Source organism: Podarcis gaigeae (genome assembly GCF_964106915.1).
Source record: "Podarcis gaigeae genome assembly, chromosome: 4".
Taxonomy (NCBI): Eukaryota; Metazoa; Chordata; class Lepidosauria; order Squamata; family Lacertidae; genus Podarcis; species Podarcis gaigeae.
In genome coordinates this window covers 78,747,805-78,768,423 of record NC_139677.1, presented here as the reverse complement: position 1 = coordinate 78,768,423, position 20,619 = coordinate 78,747,805, and the positions used below count along the sequence as shown (strand labels likewise).

The following is a 20,619-nucleotide window of genomic DNA, read 5'->3' as shown; positions in this document are numbered from 1 at the left end:
ACAATACCAATTTGTTATAACATACCAATTTATAATACAATTATTAATGCCAATCGTTCAAATACCAAATTATATAATTTAGATAAAGTAGCCCCCTGCATGCTAATTTGATGGTTTTCTTTACTTCTGCATTCCAAAATCTTATAAATTTCAATTACATTCCTGTCATAATAATAATAATCCCTTATACAACAACTGCAATATTAATAACTTCTATTCAAGTTGACACATAAAATGATTTATAAAAATACAAGTGAGGAACTCAAACTATATGCTTGTTCTTCCTGTGTGGGGCAATTATTCTGTCCGTGGTGTTTATTTCTGTCCTTGTAAGATGTTATGTCTTTCTCCCCCCCCCCCCCCGGTTGTTGCTGTTATCAGTCATGCCTTAAGCAGAGCTGATATCCCATTGTTGTTCCAGAAATTTCTCCATCGCTCCATCCCGTGCTTCATTGTTTTTCAACTTTAACAACAGCTGCAAAAGTCACTCTGTCCTAGTAAATAACCTGTTGTCACCATTTTTCCTCTCAGCCTGGGAAGAAGAACGGTCTGTTGAACTGCAGATGACTCAATAAAGAACATTATCTGTGCTTGGCAGTTCACAGACTCCTTTCATCCTTCCTTCCAACTGAAGTTACATGAGCAATTATACTTCCAATTAAGTTAAATTCCAAGTTCTCTTAGCATTGTTCAGTTCACTTCATAAATAATAAAGGTCGGGGAAGAGTCAGCTCAAAGTTTCCATCGTAAACCTTTTGCAAAATAGAGCTTCCCTCCCTTTTTCCTTTTTTAACACACACAGTTCCGTTTGATGTTATATTCCATATTTATAATCCAATTTCTTCCATGCTCGCTTGTACAAATACAATTTGAACTAATATTCAGAGGAGGGTTGCCAAATCATACATGTAGAGAAGAAAACTTTAAATAAAGAAACTGTAGGCTCCCCTCCCCTGCCCACCGTCTTTTGCATGGAATGAAGTCTTATCTCAAGTTCAAACCTTAAAGTCCTTGCAGTTGGTTTGTTCCGCAGTTTGCGATCTCATCTATTCTAGCACATGCCTGTACTTTAGTCCAATTAAGCTCTAATTAACAGGAGATCCCCTGCAACACAACCCCTTCCTCTTGTCTTCCCCCTGCTGCCCATTTGACCTAATCCCCCTCCCCCAAATTATTTCCCCGCCCCATAGTTTTGCCACCAAAATTAGCAGCAGCAGCACTGGTGCTTTTTCCCTTCCTCACTCCGAGGAAGAGCCCACAAGAATCTTCCTCAGAGCAAGGCATCCTGGTCAAGGGGCTAGAAATGTGTCTGTACTGATCAAAAATTATGTTTGATCTTAGAAAAGGTTGAAAGTTACTGTGAGCCAATGAGCACCCTGTGAGCTCCCTTTCAACCCAACCTATTTCACAGGGTGGCTGTGAGCATCTTGGAGGGAAGATGAGGTGGTGGTGGTGATAGCTCAATCGGTAGATTATGAGATTCTTGATCCCAGGGTCGTGGGTTTGAGCCCCACACCGGGCAAAAGATTTCTGCATTGCAGGAGGTTGAATTATGGTCCCTCCTGGTCCCTTCCAACTCTACAATTCTATGATGGTTAATATTATTTAGAAAGAGGGGCTCATCTAACTTTGGAATTAATCTGTCAATAGCATGTGTTAGGGCTCTCATTGAAATGAGGTTCACAAACAGCTGGTCTTCAAGTGGATTGTATAGAAGGGTGCACTTGGTATAGCTTGGATGATGGGATTTGTTAATATGCCCTAACATTGCAGAGGGCCTTCTCAGTAGTGGCACCCGCCCTGTGGAACACCCTCCCATCAGATGTCAGACAGACAAACAACTACTTGACTTTTAGGAGACATCTGAAGACAGCTCTGTTCAGGGAGGTTTTTAATGGTTGATGTTTTATTGTGCTTTTAATATTTTGTTGGGAGCTGCCCAGAGTGGTTGGGGCAACCCAGTCAGATGGGCAGCACATATAGATATAGATTATTATTATAGGCAGGTATGCAGGGGGTGGTTTGAGGGACGCGGGTGGCACTGTGGGTAAAACCTCAGCGCCTAGGACTTGCCGATCGCATGGTTGGCGGTTCGAATCCCCGTGGCGGGGTGCGCTCCTGTCGGCCGGTCCCAGCGCCTGCCAACCTAGCAGTTCGAAAGCACCCCCGGGTGCAAGTAGATAAATAGGGACCGCTTACCAGCGGGAAGGTAAACGGCGTTCCGTGTGCTGCGCTGGCTCGCCAGATGCAGCTTGTCACGTGACCTGGAAGTGTCTGCGGACAGCGCTGGCTCCCGGCCTATAGAGTGAGATGAGCGCACAACCCTAGAGTCTGTCAAGACTGGCCCGTACGGGCAGGGGTACCTTTACCTTTACCTATGCAGGGGGTTGGACTAGATGACCCTCGGGGTCCCTTCCAACTCTACAATTCTATGATTCTCTTATTCTAAGTGCTGCACGTAGTGGGTAGTGTAGTTCTGATAGTGTGCTTACCATACAAATCCAAACCTCCTTTTTTAGTGGCATGGATTCACAGACAGCTCATTTCAATCTAGAGATGAAAACTGTTCACTCATTCACTCTGCAAGACCTGATCCAGCGTTGTCTGAACCTGGTGGCAACAACTCCTGCTGCCTTCAATGCATATAAAACCAGGCCTGAGCATTCTTGAGTTGATGACAAAATCCATAAGAGGGAAGCTCACTTCAGAGTCTAGCTAATGCATTTGTAGTTGATTAAAATCAATAGTTGTGAAGTTTCTGGGCTGTGTGAGGTCTTTTTTTGATCTTCGCAGTCTACGGAAACAAATGTCTGTGTCGAGCTTTTCTATTATTTCACAGGAAAGAGATCAAAGTTCAGGGGCCCATCAAAAAGACACACCACGTGCAATTCAATCTGGTCATAACAGTCAAGGTGCCAATTCTTTCAGGGGAAGGATGAGCAAGCTCACACAGCAACAAAGCAGTATAGAATATCTGTCCATTGCAAGGCTTCACATACTGTTTCATTAGAGTCTGCACCAAGGTGTTGTTTTTGAAGACAAACTTTTATTGAAGACATACTCCTACTCAGTCATAAAGGGTATTATGAAAGAAACTGAAACCTCATTAAACTCACTGGGGGAGGGGGGAGCACGTATGTTCAATATCTTCCAGACATAGCATGTGATCAGCGGCCTCAAAGAAAGTGAAGTATTGGGGTGGGAGAGCTGGAAATAATGCCAACATATTTCACATCTGGCAGAAACCAATGGTTTCAGATAGCACATGGGTAGACAAGTCTAAAAGCCTGGGACAAAATTTTCACAACGCACTAGCAACTATGGTGACACTGCTGGGGCCGGACATGAGGGGCAGGTCCTTGGGAGACAGGGAAAAGTAGCCTGGTTGTCATTGTGGGGCTGATGGTCTATAGCTGAGTAGGTTCAGGGACTCACAAAGCCACTTTTGTGTGTTTGACATTAGGGTGTGCCTGGACACAGTCTGCACACCCTGTACATACACCTATGATGCTGACCTTGACAACAGTCCCGCCTTCAGACCATGCTCAAGTTTAAGCTTTCCTTATGTCCTTAGTTGCTTAGACTGTTGTCTTTTTAGTGACTGGGTAAGCAATCCACCTCACTTCATATAGATGTTCCTGTGGTTTTCTTTCAACTGTCCTGTACAGTGGTACCTCAGGTTACATACGCTTCAGGTTACATATGCTTCAGGTTACAGACTCCGCTAACCCAGAAATAGTGCTTCAGGTTAAGAACTTTGCTTCAGGATGAGAACCGAAACCGTGCTCTGGCGGCGCGGCGGCAGCAGGAGGCCCCATTAGACAAGAAGTGGTGCTTCAGGTTAAAAACAGTTTCAGGTTAGGAACGGACCTCTGGAATGAATTAAGTACTTAACCTGAGGTCCCACTGTATTGTGAATGATGAATTATGCATTTTGCTTTCCTCTATTTTCACCAGAATTCCTTATTTGTTGGAGTAGCTTACCTCCACTTTAGAAGATACGAGTGACACCTGTCGCCTTTGTTGTTATGCTTTGCTAGAATCACTGAGGATATATTTTGAGAGGCCTCTCTGATCCTGGGATTATAAAACTAGGCCGTTGCTTTTGAAATACTTGTCTTGTTCTCGGATTCCTTCCCCCCACCATACACTCCAGTTCCTCAGGTCCCTATTGACCCTCCAGTTCAGTTTCTCTTTAAAATAAGCTTTGCACAAGTGCTTATTTTAATTTTTGACAAGAAGCAAAAAAGCAACATTGAACTGTATTAGAAAGGTATACTGAATTGGAAAACAATAGCATGATCTTCCTCAGAGACTCCATTTGCTTTGATGCCCCAGCACTGCAATTTGCATTTGCAAATGATTTCTCACCATGAACATACAACTGTGTGTCGCATTTTTAATGGCAATATCAATAAGAGCCCTTAACTGTATTCCCAGCATACTTCAAACATTTTGTCATTATGCAATGTCACTGGTTGGCCAAACACATTAATATCGAGATGCACTCAATATTCTGCATGCCAGAAGTGACTTAACTTCATTAGCAGGATGTGCATTTAGTTAAGAAATTATATTTCTCTGACAGTAATACATGTCAGGGCTTTACAGAATATGCAAAAGCATATATTTGCATGCCTAATAAACACTTTGGAATACTTGCTTTGTAAAATTGACTACAACACCTAAAATGCTTAGTTCTATTTCCAGCCAAGTTAAGTAACAAATAAGGCAACTTCATGAAGAGGGCCAACTTCATGGTCAATGTTTTAGAAATTGCACAACTACTTAAAGAGGAAAAACAGATATTTTTTAAAGGTACAATATGAAAATAATGTGGAATACATTGCTGTCACCTCTTTTGTGTTAAGGGTTTTATAGGCTTTCACAATGCAGAGTAAAACCTTGATAATAATTTTTGTGGCAAGGGAAACCTTCATCCCACTATGATAGGAGAATCCCGATTGGATATGTTGTCACTGTAACTTCAGGAAATATATAAGGAATGTGGATCACAAATATGCTGCAGTGCCCAAGTGATTAAAGTGTTGGACAAAGGAAACCTGGATTCAAGCACCCACTCAGTCTGGGTTTATCTCTTTTCCCATAATGGAAACTGTGAATTGATTTCCCTGTCTCTCAGAAAAACGTGTAGTAGAAGCATGGACATCCTGATTCCACAAGCCCTTGTGCTATTCTTTTTCAAAGAAATAAACAAGGAGAATCATGCTTACCAGGATCTAGTACAAAAATGCTAAGCAAAGGTACCATTTTAATGTCTCTGGTAAATGTTTGTTATAGACCAAAAATGCCTGTCACTCACTCACCATATGTGTTCTGGGACACAGCTGTCTAGGAAACCTTCTGATGAGTTGCTTTCATCTACTTGACAAATTGCATCTAGAGAGAGGGAGAGAAAGAAATAATTAATTCCTCTTGCTTCGGTGTTTGTTTGATGAACTCAACTACAGCAACGGAAACAAACAGACAAATATTGGGGGAAGAAAAGTATAACCACAAATCTTCATAGGGGTTTTCAAAGGTCCCAAACAGCTTTTAATGAGCTTTCAAACCCAAAGGGGACTTTAAAAGAAAAAGGAGAGAACAATTGACTTCTGTCGAATCTCTTCTTGTTCTTAGTGATCACCAAAGGCAAACAAAATAAATCAAACCGCAGATACAGTTTGAAAGATACTGACCTAATTAAATAGAAATTATGGAGAAGCCACACACAACATTTGTAATGCGCCAGCAGATGACATCAGTGTAACAAAAGCCAACAGTGACTGGCTGGGTTACTTTTGCTAAGGTAATGCAGGAAAGGGGATTTCTTATTCCCTTTGGCATTGCTGCTTTGGGGAGCCATTCTGAGGCACCACCAGAAGTGCTCCATCGGAGAACCTCAGTGATTGAGGTGGAGTAACAATATCCACTAAAGGCATTTTTGAAATCAATTCATCTCACAAACATAAGGTGTCAACCTTCACTTTGCCTCATTCAGAGACATATTAGCATCATGATAGCCCAACACATTACTAAAGTTTTTAAAAGACACTTTAATCAGTGATGTAATCCTGGGGAATTTTTGTATCTCATAACCTATTTATGTTGCTATCTACAGGACAAGATTTCTGGCTACAGTGAACCATAATCACCTTGCCAAGACCATGTTTTAACACTAACCTAATTGTGATATGCCATCCCTTCAGGAAATAAGAAGAAAATCCCCTAACAATAAGTGAATTGTAATCTGATCATAGAAAAGGCATTTGTATTTGTTTTTTATTATCTCATAAATGACACGAGACCTCACAGAATACCAAGGGCAAACAGTGCCGATTGTCTCGTTCACATGGATACTACGAGGCTTGGCTTGCTTAACTCCTCAGAAGCTGTGACGGTTCCTGGCTTAGTCTCTTGAGTTAAGTATCCAAAACACAGTTTGTTTCTGGTGTAGAGGGAAACCTTTTCTGCTTTTGAATATAAATGAGGGAGATGGCTGAACTGAAGAACGGTAGCTGCACAACAAAGGGATATACCCCAAAGTTACCTGTCTCCAAAACTGCAAGAGGTAGGCAGAGGAGACTGTTGATCTGGGATTGTGCTGCTAAGCGTTTTCAATTTTCGATATTGAAATTTGGCTTGAATTTTAAAATAAATCAAACTTGGAGTTGATTATAAAAAAGAGCAGAAAGAACCAAATTAATCAATCAATGCATATTGTCTGTTATAACAAGGGGGAAGAAGGATTGAATGTCCTTGCAATCAGTATTATTCCAAAATCTTTAGTCTTTTTTGTACCTTTTATGGTGTTATCAACTTGCTATGTTTAATATTTTTCATATTGTGTTCCCCCTCTAAAACCTCCCAAACTAACAAAAATCAGTTTGGGGAATGCATGGACTTGGATTATTTTTAGGGTTGCCATATTTCAAAAAGTAAAAACCAGGACACACCGAATGTTGTGGACAAACCACAAAGTGGTTTTACAAAAACGCCCCAAAAGAGTGACTTTTCTTGCCTAAGATCCAGGATAAAGCGCTGTCTTTTGGAAATCCCCCCCCCCCCCCCGGACATCAATTCCACCTTTGAAATCCCAGTAATGTCCAGGAAATTCCGGGCAGAGGACAGCCCTAATTATTTTGAAAGCAGGAAACCAGTGTAGCTGTAAGAACTTGAGATGCGATCCATAGAACTGGTCCAAATTAATAACCCAGCAGCTGAGTTTTGCACTATCTGTTGTTCCTGGAAAACCTTCAAAGGCAGATGCACCTTCAGTGCATTGCAGTATTCGAATCTGGAACTCTGTATAGTTTTGTCTTAACCCACCCTAATCATTTACCCAAATCCCTGCAAGCAATTATCCCATTCAGAGCAACACTATTTGCCTTGCTGAGTATTTGTATGTAAGGCACATACTTGCAAGTGTTCTAAAAATAACACTAATTATCAGGCTTTCATGAATCAGGAAGGCACAGTCGATAAATTATTACTTGTTATAAGTTTGATTTTTTTTATTTAAAAAAGATTATATAAAGACCAATAAATGACGACCTCTTTCAGAGATTAGATCCCATTCATTCTGAGCTCTGATAAGCGACCGTCTTCCTCTGCGACATCAGAGATGGTCCCAAATAAATAATGATGGCTCAATCAATCAGGTGGATGGATGCTAAAGGACCACAACAGCTACTTCTCTTTCAGAGACTTGATGAATGGTTGCATTCATGCCCAGCCATCACTTAAATTTATAGTAGGGAAGAATTTTTTCCCTCTGGCTAGACTGACTGGCAACTCTGGTGTTTATTTTTGTGGGAAGAAAAATAGATACAGATCACCCATGTGGGGGTAATTAATAAAAGAGTGTGCTGGACGCCTACCATCCAGAAATGCAGGGCAAGCAAACTCCAGTAAGAAAAAGCCCCAGCAGCAGAGTTTTAAAGTCACAAAAGCAAGCAGCATGGGAATATAGGCTGTTAAACCTTTTAAACATCCCACCCTGAGTCTCCACCAGCGCTTCCCTGTTTTTAACCCTCTTGCAATGAACAGGTCGCAACGCTAGTCAGTTCAAACACTTTACTTACAAAACTTACAAAAATGTCAGATTCATGCATTTATCTATGCAGCAGCAAGTAAACACAGTTTGAAATCTTGGGATACGAAATATAGTGAAATAGCTCTAAGCATATGGCCTGAGCTTATAGCGAGCAAGCTCAAGTATGTCCTATCTCAGCGAGTTCACATGCTGAGGGAAAAGGGTGAACAAAAGAGGAAACAAAAGAGGTGAGGGGTGTAAGGTAGCTGAGTCTAGGAATACAATTCTGTGGTCTTAACCCCTTCATGCATTAACTAGCCCTAAGCTTGCTTGTTATATTGATTACAATTTCCCACAATTTTTACCAGTGACTTGGATATATCTGGGTTTCACCACCAGGCCTTCCCTCCCCCCCCCAAACCCCAAACTTCTGCTTTGTATTTAAGGCAGACCAAGGGATTTATTACTATAAAGCAAAACTGGTGGAATTTATTTCACTTGCCAACAGAAGGACAACAAGGAGGGAGCCAGTCTAGCTTCTCCAGGAAGGAAGTTCCAGGGTCTGGAAGCAGCTACCAAGCGTGCCTGTGAGGGTGTTTGGACTGAGAGAAGGGCCTCCCCTGTAGATCTCAAAACCCAGACAGGTTTGTATGAGGGAGTACCGTAATTCCTGAAAGCTTGGACCTGAGCCGTATAGGGCTTTAAAGGTCATAACCGGTACTTTGAATTGTGCCAAGAAACAGACCAATAGCCAGTGGAACTGTTGTTGAAGGCTGAACCTTGTCCTTGCCAGGGAATTCGTTTGCCCGCGTCCCCAGTGCCGAAGAGAGAGAGAGCAAAAAGCACCAGGAAAGTTTCTTCTTTGGAGAAAAGAGTTTATTGCAAACTGTGCACAGGACAGCCAGCAGGATCGCTCCTGCAAACTGGCTGTAAAGGAATACATTTCAGCAAGCCTTCTTATACCTTTTGAGCATTCCCCCCCTCCCATTCCTTCCTCAAATTTTCCCAATCAGCTGGCAAATGTTCAACTTATTCCCTTATATGGCACATCTATCTGCTGGGTAAGCACTTCCTCATACGTGTCTTTCTGCTAGCTAAGCACTTCCCCCTCCCCTCTTGCTTGTACGTGTCTTTTCTTATCTTTGCATTACTTAAGACAGGAAGCGTATGGCAGGAAACATGGTGATGATTCGCCGTGGAAGAAACTAGAAAGTTTTAAAAATTAGTTTCTTCCACTAGATTCACAAAATGTTTAGGGGTATGCATCCCCCTAGAAACCACCTTTTTGCCAAGGCACCCAAACATGGTTTGTAGTTTTGAAATATGAAAACAAATGCATGTTATAAAAGACAGAGTGAGACCTCTTTGGCAGGCTGGTTAAATTTGCAAACAGCTGCAATTTTCTGGCTAGCTGGTAAGGCAGGAAGCTGGACTCTTGACCTGCCTGACTTTAGCAAACACCCATTGTTTGGTAATGCCGCAACTGCAAAAACAGGATTAGTACAGGAATTTACTGCAGGAAATATTCGAGAGCAACCCCTACAAAGTACAATGGTACAGAGAAGGTAGAGAGAAATCCTTCTCATGCCCTGCATGTATGTCTTGCATTTCTAAAATAGATAGCACAAAAACAGGAAACAGCTCCCAGTCTGCAGAGCTGAAAACAGGAAGCAACTTCTGGCCTACAGAGCTGACGCATTTGCGTTTTTCTGCCTAACCACAGCTTTTAGTTTCTTTGCCTTATTAACCCTTCCTTCTCCCTTCACTCCCTCCTCTTTTTATGAACAATCTATTACTTAGATTCGTTCTGGGGTAAGGGTCTATATTCTCTCATAAAAGCAATTACACGAGGTCCCATCGTGCGGGATATCATCTTTTCCATCATATGTTGCATACATTGCATCAAGCAGGGAATACAGAAGCAGAAAAGCAAAAGGATTATAAGCGGCCCTGCTATCAATACCATAATATGCCTGATCCAACCACCATCGGGGAGCCAAGAATATAACCAATTCCATGGATCACCTTCTGTATTTTTTAGCGGGTTTTCAGCTATCATTGTTTCCATGTGGTCGATTGTGGCCGAAATGCTGACATTATTATCTGGGATAAACACGCAGCAATGAGAATGAACTAACGCACAAACTCCTCCCTTTGAGGCCAACATTACATCTAAAGCATAACGATTTTGCAAAACGACCTCCCTCATAGCAGACACCTCTTGATTGAGGTCCTTTAGTGCCTTAATGGTATCATTAAATAGCCCTTCTGTCCAATTGGCGAGCAAATGAAGATCTCTATAATTCATGGCTGCCCCTAAGGAAGGTAGTAGGCCCCGCGATACCTGGGTCCCAACATAGTGGTTAATGGGTGTATTCACTGCCCTGCGGTTACGCAGTCTGAGAGATGTTGGTAACTCTCCTATCTTATATAAAAGGGGAACCACCACTCCTAGGGTACAAACTCCAGTAAGATCTCGGGGAATAGATTTGAATGCTGCATCGCCACAAATTAGCCAGAGTTCTTCCGGAAGAAGGTGACTGGTGTTTCGTTGTTGCTCCGACCATTTGAAAGCTTGTGAAAACAGGAGGCTTACGTGCCATAACTCCTGGGTGAAATTTAATAGGGGCTGAACAGAAGAATTGGATCTAGAGCTTTTGTGGAGGTGGTGCATATCAGTCATTAACTTGGCGCTAGTATCGGATTGATAACACCGTGAGGTATTTCCATAATTAACAAAGGCAGAGCAGGTCCTATTAAATACAAAATTCAATACATATAAGCAATCAGGATAAATCCCTCGTGGGGTTGACCCTTCAGAGAATTTTAAACAAATAAAAGCTGGCTCGGACAGGGCCAATTTTACGGGTGGCCACTGAGCTTCTTCAGGGTTTTTTCTATTTTTTACATTGTAGATATCATCAATGGGAATTCCATGTAGCATCAAACCTGGCCGTTGAGCATAAGGTGGTATGTGCATACACAGCCAACAATTGGAGAGATTTAACATTGTGGTGAACTTAAACATATCCTTGATATAAATATTGTCTTTCCACATCTTATGATAATTTTCTCCTCGTGATGTTTTATTCAATAATCTAGTCCCCATCTGCCCATGTTCACCAGGTGCAGCACCTTCCTTGTCTCCTGCAACTATGAGAACGAGGAATACTAGGAGGATCATCAAGGGGGTAGAAGGATTTGACCGTTGCCTCCCGCAGAACCTGTGACGTTCATGCCAGCAAAAGAAAAGGCACATCCATATGGCAAGGGCGGTTGAGATAACTCCCACCCACCAATATTTGGGGGTCATTTCTAGCTTTTCTTCTTATCGCTGAAGGGCCCACTGATATTCGTATTCAATTATTCTCCGGGCCTCAGGGGTGACTTTCCACTTTTCTGCTGAAGCACCCACTATATGGAGCAATTTCCCTATAATCCCTTGTTGATGGGCTGGGCCCTCGTGCTGTCTTTCCAAAATATTATATCCAAAAGGGGCCTCTCCCTCTTCATATATTAACATGCACCCACAGGAATATATCCACCCCTGCAACAGCCTGACACATGGGGTGACTATATCAAGGGGTTCTGGTCCTAATACCAAAAGACCTACTGGTGCCTCTAAATTTGCTGGAGAGCAAGTTTCTACGTTGGGGACACTGCCCGCGGGCGCCCCTCCCATCCAATTCTTCAGCTGTGCGTAGAGATATCAGCTTCCGGTGTGATATCAGCAGAGCGGTCGTCTACCAGGCGTCTGGAGATAGTCAGCCGAAGGGAGTTCTCTGGATCTGGTGTAACTGTCCAGTCTGAAATGGCTTTCTTTACTCGAGTATGGTGGACCCACGGGGTGATGCCAGCAACCTTCACAGCAGTAGGTGTAGAAAGTAGCACAGTGTATGGTCCCCTCCAACAAGGCTGTAGGGGAGCTCGCTGCCAGTCTTTCACCCACACTTCATCACCTGGCTCGAACTGATGGAACGGTTCAGTTAACACACATGGGGTGCGAGCCTGGGTCCACCTGTGGAAACAGGAGAGAACTTGGGAGAGTGACTGCACATAATTATTCAATTGCATATCTTGGCTAGCATATGGAGTTAACATTCTAACATATGGGACTGGTCTCCCAAACAAAACCTCAAAGGGTGACAAGTGGGTCCGCTTTGAAGGGAGACTGCGGACCCTGAGCAATGCTAAGGGCAACATGGCCACCCAATTAGACCCGGTCTCCTGCGTCAGCTTGGACAGCTGATTCTTTAGAGTTCTGTTCATTCTCTCTACCTTACCAGAACTCTGGGGTCTATAAGCAGTATGCAGCTTCCAGTTGATCTGGAGCGCTTTTGCCAGTCCCTGTAGGACTGCATGAACAAATGCTGGTCCATTATCAGATCCTATGGACCTTGGCAATCCATAGCGAGGGATGATTTCCCTAAGCAGGCACCTGGTTACTTCAAGTGCCTTTTCAGTCTTGGTGGGCCATGCTTCGACCCACCCGGTGTAGGTACACACTGCCACCAGCAGGTAGCGGTATAGTCCACAACGGGGTAATTCAGTAAAGTCCACGACAAGATCTTCCATAGGTGCAGTTCCACTGTGCTGAATCCCTGGGAGAGCCAGTGGTCCGGCTCTGGGATTATTCTTTTGGCATAGCAGGCATTTCCTGGAGATCTGGGCTGCCAGTTGGTAGAGGTGGGATATATATAAGCACTTCCCCAGCTGCTTGGTTGTAGCATCTGGTCCTATGTGGGTTGATTCATGGTACCTCTGAACTATCTGCCGAGAAAGAGACTCTGGAATCCATATCCTGTCATCAGGGGTAAGGTACCATCCTTCCTTGGACAAGGTCAGTTCCTGGGCGTCTGCAGTGTCCTTTTCCTGCTTTGTGTAAGCTGGTTTATCAGTGGTGCTTAAAATCTCTTCTGGGACCAGTGCTCCGATAACCAAGGTGGGGGCCAGTTCCCGGGCTGTTTCCTTGGCCACTCTGTCTGCCAATCGATTTCCTCTGGCCACTTCCCCTGGTCCAGTCTTGTGGCCATAGCAATGGATAACTGCCACTGCCTCGGGCTCCCATACAGCATCCAGAAGGTTCAATAGAACTTGCGGGTGGGCCACCTGGTTTCCTCTGGAGGTAAGCAAACCTCTTTCTTTCCATAAGGCTCCATGGGCATGTAAAGTCAGGAATGCATACTTAGAATCTGTGTAAATGTTTATTTTCTGTCCCTTTGCCAGGCTCAGGGCTCTGGTAAGCGCAGTTAGTTCTGCCAGCTGGGCCGATGTTCCAGGCGGGAGTGACTTTGCTTCGATCACCTGGTCCTCCAGGGCCACCACTGCATAGCCCGCCTTCCGTTGCCCAGCCTCAACAAAACTACTTCCATCTACAAACCATGAAGGCCAATGGGGGTTTGCCTCATCTTTGAGATCAGGCCTGCTGGAATATACCTCGTCCATTACTTCAATGCAATCGTGCGTCTGCTCCTCACCTTCTCCTACCGGCAACAGGGTAGCTGGGTTGAGGGCGGTGGTAACCTGGAACTTCAAACGCGGGTGCAACAACAGCATCTGACACTTTCTCATCCTTGCTTGGGAGAAGAAATAGGTACCCTTCATGTCGAGTAGAGCTGGGACTGCATGCGGGGTCACACAAACAGTGTCTTGGCCAAAAGTAAATTTGTCTGCCTTGTTCAGTAGGGTAGCTACTGCCACAACTGCTCTCATGCATGGCGGTAAACCTTGTTCTGTAGGTGTCAGGCGCTCGGATAGGTATGCCACAGGCTGTTGCCAGCTTCCCAATTTCTGGCATAGCACTCCCTTTGCTGTTCCCTGGTCTTCATCCACAAACAGGGAGAAAGGCTTTTCTGGATTTGGGATACCTAGCGCTGGTGCTTGCTGCAATGCCTTTTTCAAATCCTGGAAGGCCTGTTGCTGTTCTTCTCCCCACACAAAGGGGTCCTTTTCCGTCCCTCTGGTTGATTCATGCAGAGGCTTGGCAATTGTGCTGTAATCTGGTATCCATATCCTACAGAATCCTGCCGATCCCAGAAAGCCACGTAGTTCTCTGCGATTCTTTGGCTCTGGAATCTGGATAATGGCTTGCTTCCTTTCTTCCCTTAGGGTCCGTCGCTGATAGGATATATCAAATCCAAGATATTTCACAGTGGGTTGGCATATTTGGGCTTTTTTCTTAGATACTCGGTATCCTGCTTCACCCAGATGGTTCAGCAAGTCCTTGGTGGCTTCCATACACGTGTCTTTGTCTGAACAAGCTAAAAGAAGGTCATCCACGTACTGCAACAAAACTCTGCGTGGGCTGGTGGGGAAGCTAGACAGGTCTGATGCTAATGCTACCCCAAAAAGGGTTGGAGAATTCTTGAACCCTTGTGGAAGCCTCGTCCACGTATATTGCACCTTCGTGCCTGTTCCTGGATCTGTCCATTGAAATGCAAACAGGGGCTGACTTTCCTCTGCCAGGCGGCAGCAGAAGAATGCATCCTTCAAGTCCAATACTGTGAAACAACATGCAGTAGGAGGTATTAGACTAAGCAGCGTGTAAGGATTGGGCACATTGGGGTGGAGGGTTTCCACGGCCTGGTTGACCAATCGAAGGTCTTGGACCGGACGGTACGTGCCATCTTCCTTCTTCACCGGCAAGAGTGGGGTGTTCCACTGAGATTGACACTGTCTCAGGATGCCATGGCGAAGTAACCGTTCCAAATGTACCCATACTCCCTCTGCAGCTCTTCGGGGGATAGGATATTGGTTTACAGCCACAGGGTTGGCGAATGGTTTGGGCTTGACTATTATAGGTGGGATGTTCTTTGCCATTCCGGGCGGGTTGCCTTCTGCCCACACATCAGGGTTAACTTCTTGCAGGAGGTCCTCTGAAATAATCCCCTCCTCTTCTTTTACCATCATTAAGCACCAGTGTTCCCTTAAAGGTACCTCTAAGGAGAATTCCCCTGCTGGCCCTGTGGTCATTGTTACTTCTCCTGTTGGTTGGAAAGAAATCTGGGCTTGCAATTTTGATAGCAGGTCTCGACCCAATAATGGGATGGGACACTCCGGTATATACAAAAACTTGTGTTGGACCACTTGGCCGCCCAAGCTACAGGCAACAGATTGCAGGAATGGGGCTCTTTGTGATTTGCCTGTAGCTCCTATTATATTAATCGTTTGCTTGGTGGGCTTGGACACTGGTACTGGCAAAACAGAGTGTGTGGCTCCGGTGTCCACCATGAAGGGGATGGTTCGGTTCCCTGTTTGTATTTTGACCATGGGCTCACGGGAACCTAAATCAGCTGGGCCCGGTCTGTCCTAATATTCCTCCTCTTCCTCTCTCAGGCTCATTGCGCCGGGCTGCCTTTGGGCTGGGGGGTGCCAGGGGGGTCCCTGTCCACGTCCTCTACCCCTGCCGACATTTGCTGATGTCCAGGGTCTCAGTTCCTGTCCAGGTCCCATGGGGATTGGCCCTGGAACTCGTTCTCCTCGTCCTCTTCCACCTGAATGAGCCTGTGGGCATTCTCTTTTCCAGTGCCCTTCCTGCCGGCAGATGGCGCACTGGTTCCTCCCCAAACGGCCTTGCCCTCCTCCCCGGGCGCTTCCTCTTTCATGAGGGGTGGGTGTGGTAACCTGTAACGCCATCAACTTTTTTGCTTGATATTTCTCCTTCTTCTTTTGTGCCTCTTCCTCCCTCTGATTATAAGTGGTTTGAGCCAATTCTAACATCCACTCAAGGGTGTGGCCCATGAAAGCCTCGTGCTTCTGGATTTTTCGGCGGACATCGGGTGCTGCCTGAGCTACAAAGGCAGTTTTTATGATCGGGGCATTGGCAACCTCATCTGGGTCTACAGGGGTATACTGGCGGTAAGCTTCCTTTAGTCTTTCCAGATAGGCACCTGGGGGCTCCTCACTCCCTTGCATTATTTCCCTGATCTTGGCAAAATTAGTAGGCTTCCTGGCTGCCCTTCTCATGCCATTTAAGACATTCTGGCGATAAGTGGTGAGGGTATTTTGCCCATCAGTGGTCTGATAATCCCAATTCGGTGTATTTTCAGGATATCCTGTTGTAACAGCCGGCTCTCCTACCCCCTGCGCTCTCATGTGTGCTCGGGCTTCAGTATGAATTCGCCTAACCTCCTCTGTAGTTAGCAGGGCATCCATCAAATACTGTACATCATCATAAGTGGGATTGTAGGTTTTGAAAATTCCCTCAAACAGCTTAATTATTTTTGCTGGGTTTTCCTCAAATGAAGGGTTTTGATTCCTCCAATTACAAACATCTGCACTAGAGAAGGGGACATGTTGAACTGTATAAGTTCTATTGGGCACAACTCCGTTAGGTCCCGCGGGGGCCGGAGGATCATATACTCTACGTAGAGGCATCATTCCAGCCCCACCCTTTTTCTGCACCTCATGGGACTTATGGAGGGCCGCCCTGGTTGCTGCTTCTATCCATTCCTTCTGCCATTTCTTCCCTTGTGTTGGGAGGCATTCTGCTGCGGCCAACAAGTGGGGACCAACATCTACTTTTTCTGCATAAGGTTGTACATACCGTTGCAATCTTATCGACTGATACTGAGTCCACCCTTTTCCTTTCTTTGCTAGTTCAAGTAATCCCTTTAAAAATTCCTCATCATCTTCTTCTTCATCTGATTCATCAGCCTTGGAGGGTTCAGGCTGGGGGCTAGCTCCTCCCAGTGCCTGGGGACCTGGGTCTGGTGGATTTGCCTGAGGGGCAGTTGGTGGAGCATAGGGTGGAGGTGGTTTAATAATTCCTCCCTCCTCTTCTTCTGGGTCTGGTATCACTGGGGGCCTTTCTGACTTCCCTGCCGGTCGAACTGTACAAACTGCACTTTGTGGGGCGTTGCCCCGGCAGGCTTTCAACCATGGTGGGTTCTTCTCTACATTGGTTTTCCAAGTAGAAATATAAGGGATCTGGTCTGGGTGGACATTCAAGATGTTCTGATATAATGGACTGATTAGCTGCAAATCAAAGCTTCCTTCTGAAGGCCAAGTAACTCCTTGTAAGGGCCAATCAACTTCACACAATGTCTTCATTCTCTGTCTTCTTAATTTAATTCCCCAGTCATCATTTTTTGTGGCTGCTTTCCAATTGTTTAAAAAGCATTCCAGGGGACTACATTGGCTTGCCCCAGACCCCATTTTTTTTTTCTTCAGATACTCCTCTCCTAACCGGGTTATAAATTCTTTCACACACCAAATAATACAGATTGTGGCCTGCACGAGGTCGCCCTGGCAGAAAACGCACAACCCTGCAATCGCTCGGCCAAGGGGCACTAATACCCCGGCCCACACTCGACAATTCAATCACTGGAGTATCTGACATGCAACACACACAACATACAAATCACATCAATATAATTTCCCCTCCTTCCTCTGTTCCAAATTTATGCTGGTGGCACTCTCCTGCACAACCAGTCCCCTTATTCCTGGTGGCTAGTACTGTACTGTACAACCAATCCCCTTATTCCTGGCTGGCACTGTACTGCCACAGCCAGGTGAGGCTGATCAGGCCTCGCCCTTTCCCTTGGGCTTACCTTTTTTTTCGCTGCAGACCCCTTCTGGCCAGTTCTCTTTTCTCCCTCGACCTGTGTCTCCACTCCGGAGCGGTGTGGCTGGTTCCCCCCACGAATTGGCAGGGTGCGCGCTTGGAGCCTGCAAAACGCCGATCCGAGCTGTTCACCGAGGTCGAGCCTGGCCCTCCCCGGCCCTCTGGGGTGGGGCAAAAATTCCCGGCCAATGCACCAAACTGAAGGCTGAACCTTGTCCTTGCCAGGGAATTCGTTTGCCCGCGTCCCCAGTGCCGAAGAGAGAGAGAGCAAAAAGCACCAGGAAAGTTTCTTCTTTGGAGAAAAGAGTTTATTGCAAACTGTGCACAGGACAGCCAGCAGGATCGCTCCTGCAAACTGGCTGTAAAGGAATACATTTCAGCAAGCCTTCTTATACCTTTTGAGCATTCCCCCCCTCCCATTCCTTCCTCAAATTTTCCCAATCAGCTGGCAAATGTTCAACTTATTCCCTTATATGGCACATCTATCTGCTGGGTAAGCACTTCCTCATACGTGTCTTTCTGCTAGCTAAGCACTTCCCCCTCCCCTCTTGCTTGTACGTGTCTTTTCTTATCTTTGCATTACTTAAGACAGGAAGCGTATGGCAGGAAACATGGTGATGATTCGCCGTGGAAGAAACTAGAAAGTTTTAAAAATTAGTTTCTTCCACTAGATTCACAAAATGTTTAGGGGTATGCATCCCCCTAGAAACCACCTTTTTGCCAAGGCACCCAAACATGGTTTGTAGTTTTGAAATATGAAAACAAATGCATGTTATAAAAGACAGAGTGAGACCTCTTTGGCAGGCTGGTTAAATTTGCAAACAGCTGCAATTTTCTGGCTAGCTGGTAAGGCAGGAAGCTGGACTCTTGACCTGCCTGACTTTAGCAAACACCCATTGTTTGGTAATGCCGCAACTGCAAAAACAGGATTAGTACAGGAATTTACTGCAGGAAATATTCGAGAGCAACCCCTACAAAGTACAATGGTACAGAGAAGGTAGAGAGAAATCCTTCTCATGCCCTGCATGTATGTCTTGCATTTCTAAAATAGATAGCACAAAAACAGGAAACAGCTCCCAGTCTGCAGAGCTGAAAACAGGAAGCAACTTCTGGCCTACAGAGCTGACGCATTTGCGTTTTTCTGCCTAACCACAGCTTTTAGTTTCTTTGCCTTATTAACCCTTCCTTCTCCCTTCATTGTAACAACAGAGTCGTATGCTCTCTATAACCATCCCCAGTCAGCAGTCTGGCTTCTTTGAGCCAGTTGAAGTTTCTGAGCACTTTTCAAAGGCAGCCCCACAGAGAGCCTATTACAGGAATCCAAATAGGATGTAACTAAGGTGTTTGTCACTGTGTCAAATAAATAAATAAATCCAAAGTGTTACGTTTTATGGAGAAAGCACTGATGCTCAAAGTTTACTGTGCTTTGCACTTATCCAGACAATCTTGGGAATATTATTAGGATTTGATTTTTCTCAGGAAGCTTAATAGGACTCATTACATGCTTATAATTACATATACATATAGGTGCAAATTTGGATCGGGATCTTCATTAGCAGTTATTGTAAAGTTATTGTTGTTGTTTTTGATCCTTTGCCATTACTTTCAGGTCAACATAACTTTGGTTTCTTTAAAATGCTCAGGTCTCCTGTCAAAATTCCCTTTCTAAGCTTAGGTATGTGTGTGTGTGTGTGTGTGTGTGTGTGTATGTATGTACACTGCATATGTCAGTGTACACACACACACACACACTGCTTAAAAAATGCTTTTAATTTTCAAAACTTTATTATGCAGTTAAATTAATAACAACCCAGTAAGGAAAGTAACTCCAAGTCATGTCTCTTATTATTTTTTGTTGAGTCGAATATGGACTTTCTTTCTGTATCAGGTCGGTTTTTGTTGCAACATCTAATTCACTCTGTGGTCTCCTGAGAATGTTCTTTATTTTATGAGGTAGTGGCTGTGAACCCTGCGGGGGTTTTCCCCCCCTTCTTTTTTAGTTATTTTATTTCACACTTCTTCCTGCTTTCAAGATCTGAGATGCAGCTAGCAAAGAGAGAAGTGCTTGATAGTGACTTGTAACCTGAAGCCAGAGTGTCACTTTCCAATCACAAGGCTCTCAAGTTGGGACATGAATTCCATTGAACGGAGATTAATACCAGCTGTCAAAAGTATGCCATAAATGAGGGCCCCAATCCCTGCAAGTGTGCTTTGGTTTCACTGAACAGCACTGGGCAAGAAAAAATCCAAGTGATTTTCTTCCCGTAGTGAAAATACAAGATTTACGATACAATAGAAAGCATACACAGAACAACTGCATATAAAATTAAAAAGTGAAGCATTTTCATATATAATACAATTATATATGTAAAACAATTGTAAAACGACAACGCATATAGAATCAATTCACATCCAGCACAGGATAAAAGTCTCCACTTAGGATGGCTAAAAAAAGAATGTGTTGAAAGGACAATAGAAAGCATCCAATAATTGGGCTATTGTCATTTAACCATTTTTTGTTCAGTTCATTTGTATCTTTTAGTTCAAACCCCGCCCCCCCAATTTCTCCAAGTGGCTAACCAACAATTAACAAAATGCCACAAAACATGGTTTTAAAAACAGCGATATTAAAGCCAGCATCAAATAACATCAGGTATTTTAAAAATAAAAAATTACAGCTGCAGTTAAAAGAGGCCTCTCCAAAAAGTAATTTACAGAACTAAATGTGCATTCTCATATCCGAAAAAGCTAAGTTAAGCTTTATACCAGGAGTGGCCATACCTTAAGCTTGTAGGGTCTACTTTGATTTTTACTAGATCTCTGAGATCCACCAACCAGATCCAGTGTAAAAAAAAATACACCAAAGCCTCAATCTATACAGTGGTACCTCGGGTTAAATACTTAATTCGTTCTGGAGGTCCATTCTTAACCTGAATCTGTTCTTAGCCTGAAGCACCACTTTAGCTAATGGGGCCTCCCGCTGCTGACGCTGCACTGACGGAGCACGATTTCTGTTCTC

General features: G+C 44.4%; 1 protein-coding gene across 1 annotated transcript in view; it reads left to right on the top strand.

The window, feature by feature from the left end:
* Positions 1-6,444: 6,444 nt before the first annotated feature.
* The window catches only part of CCNA1 (cyclin A1), a 36,215-nt gene continuing 22,040 nt past the window's right edge, over positions 6,445-20,619 (top strand). The window contains exon 1 of the mRNA XM_083736993.1: positions 6,445-6,571. Coding sequence (XP_083593119.1) covers positions 6,487-6,571 — 85 coding nt within the window. The 5' untranslated portion in view covers positions 6,445-6,486. The remainder of the gene's footprint in view (positions 6,572-20,619) is intronic.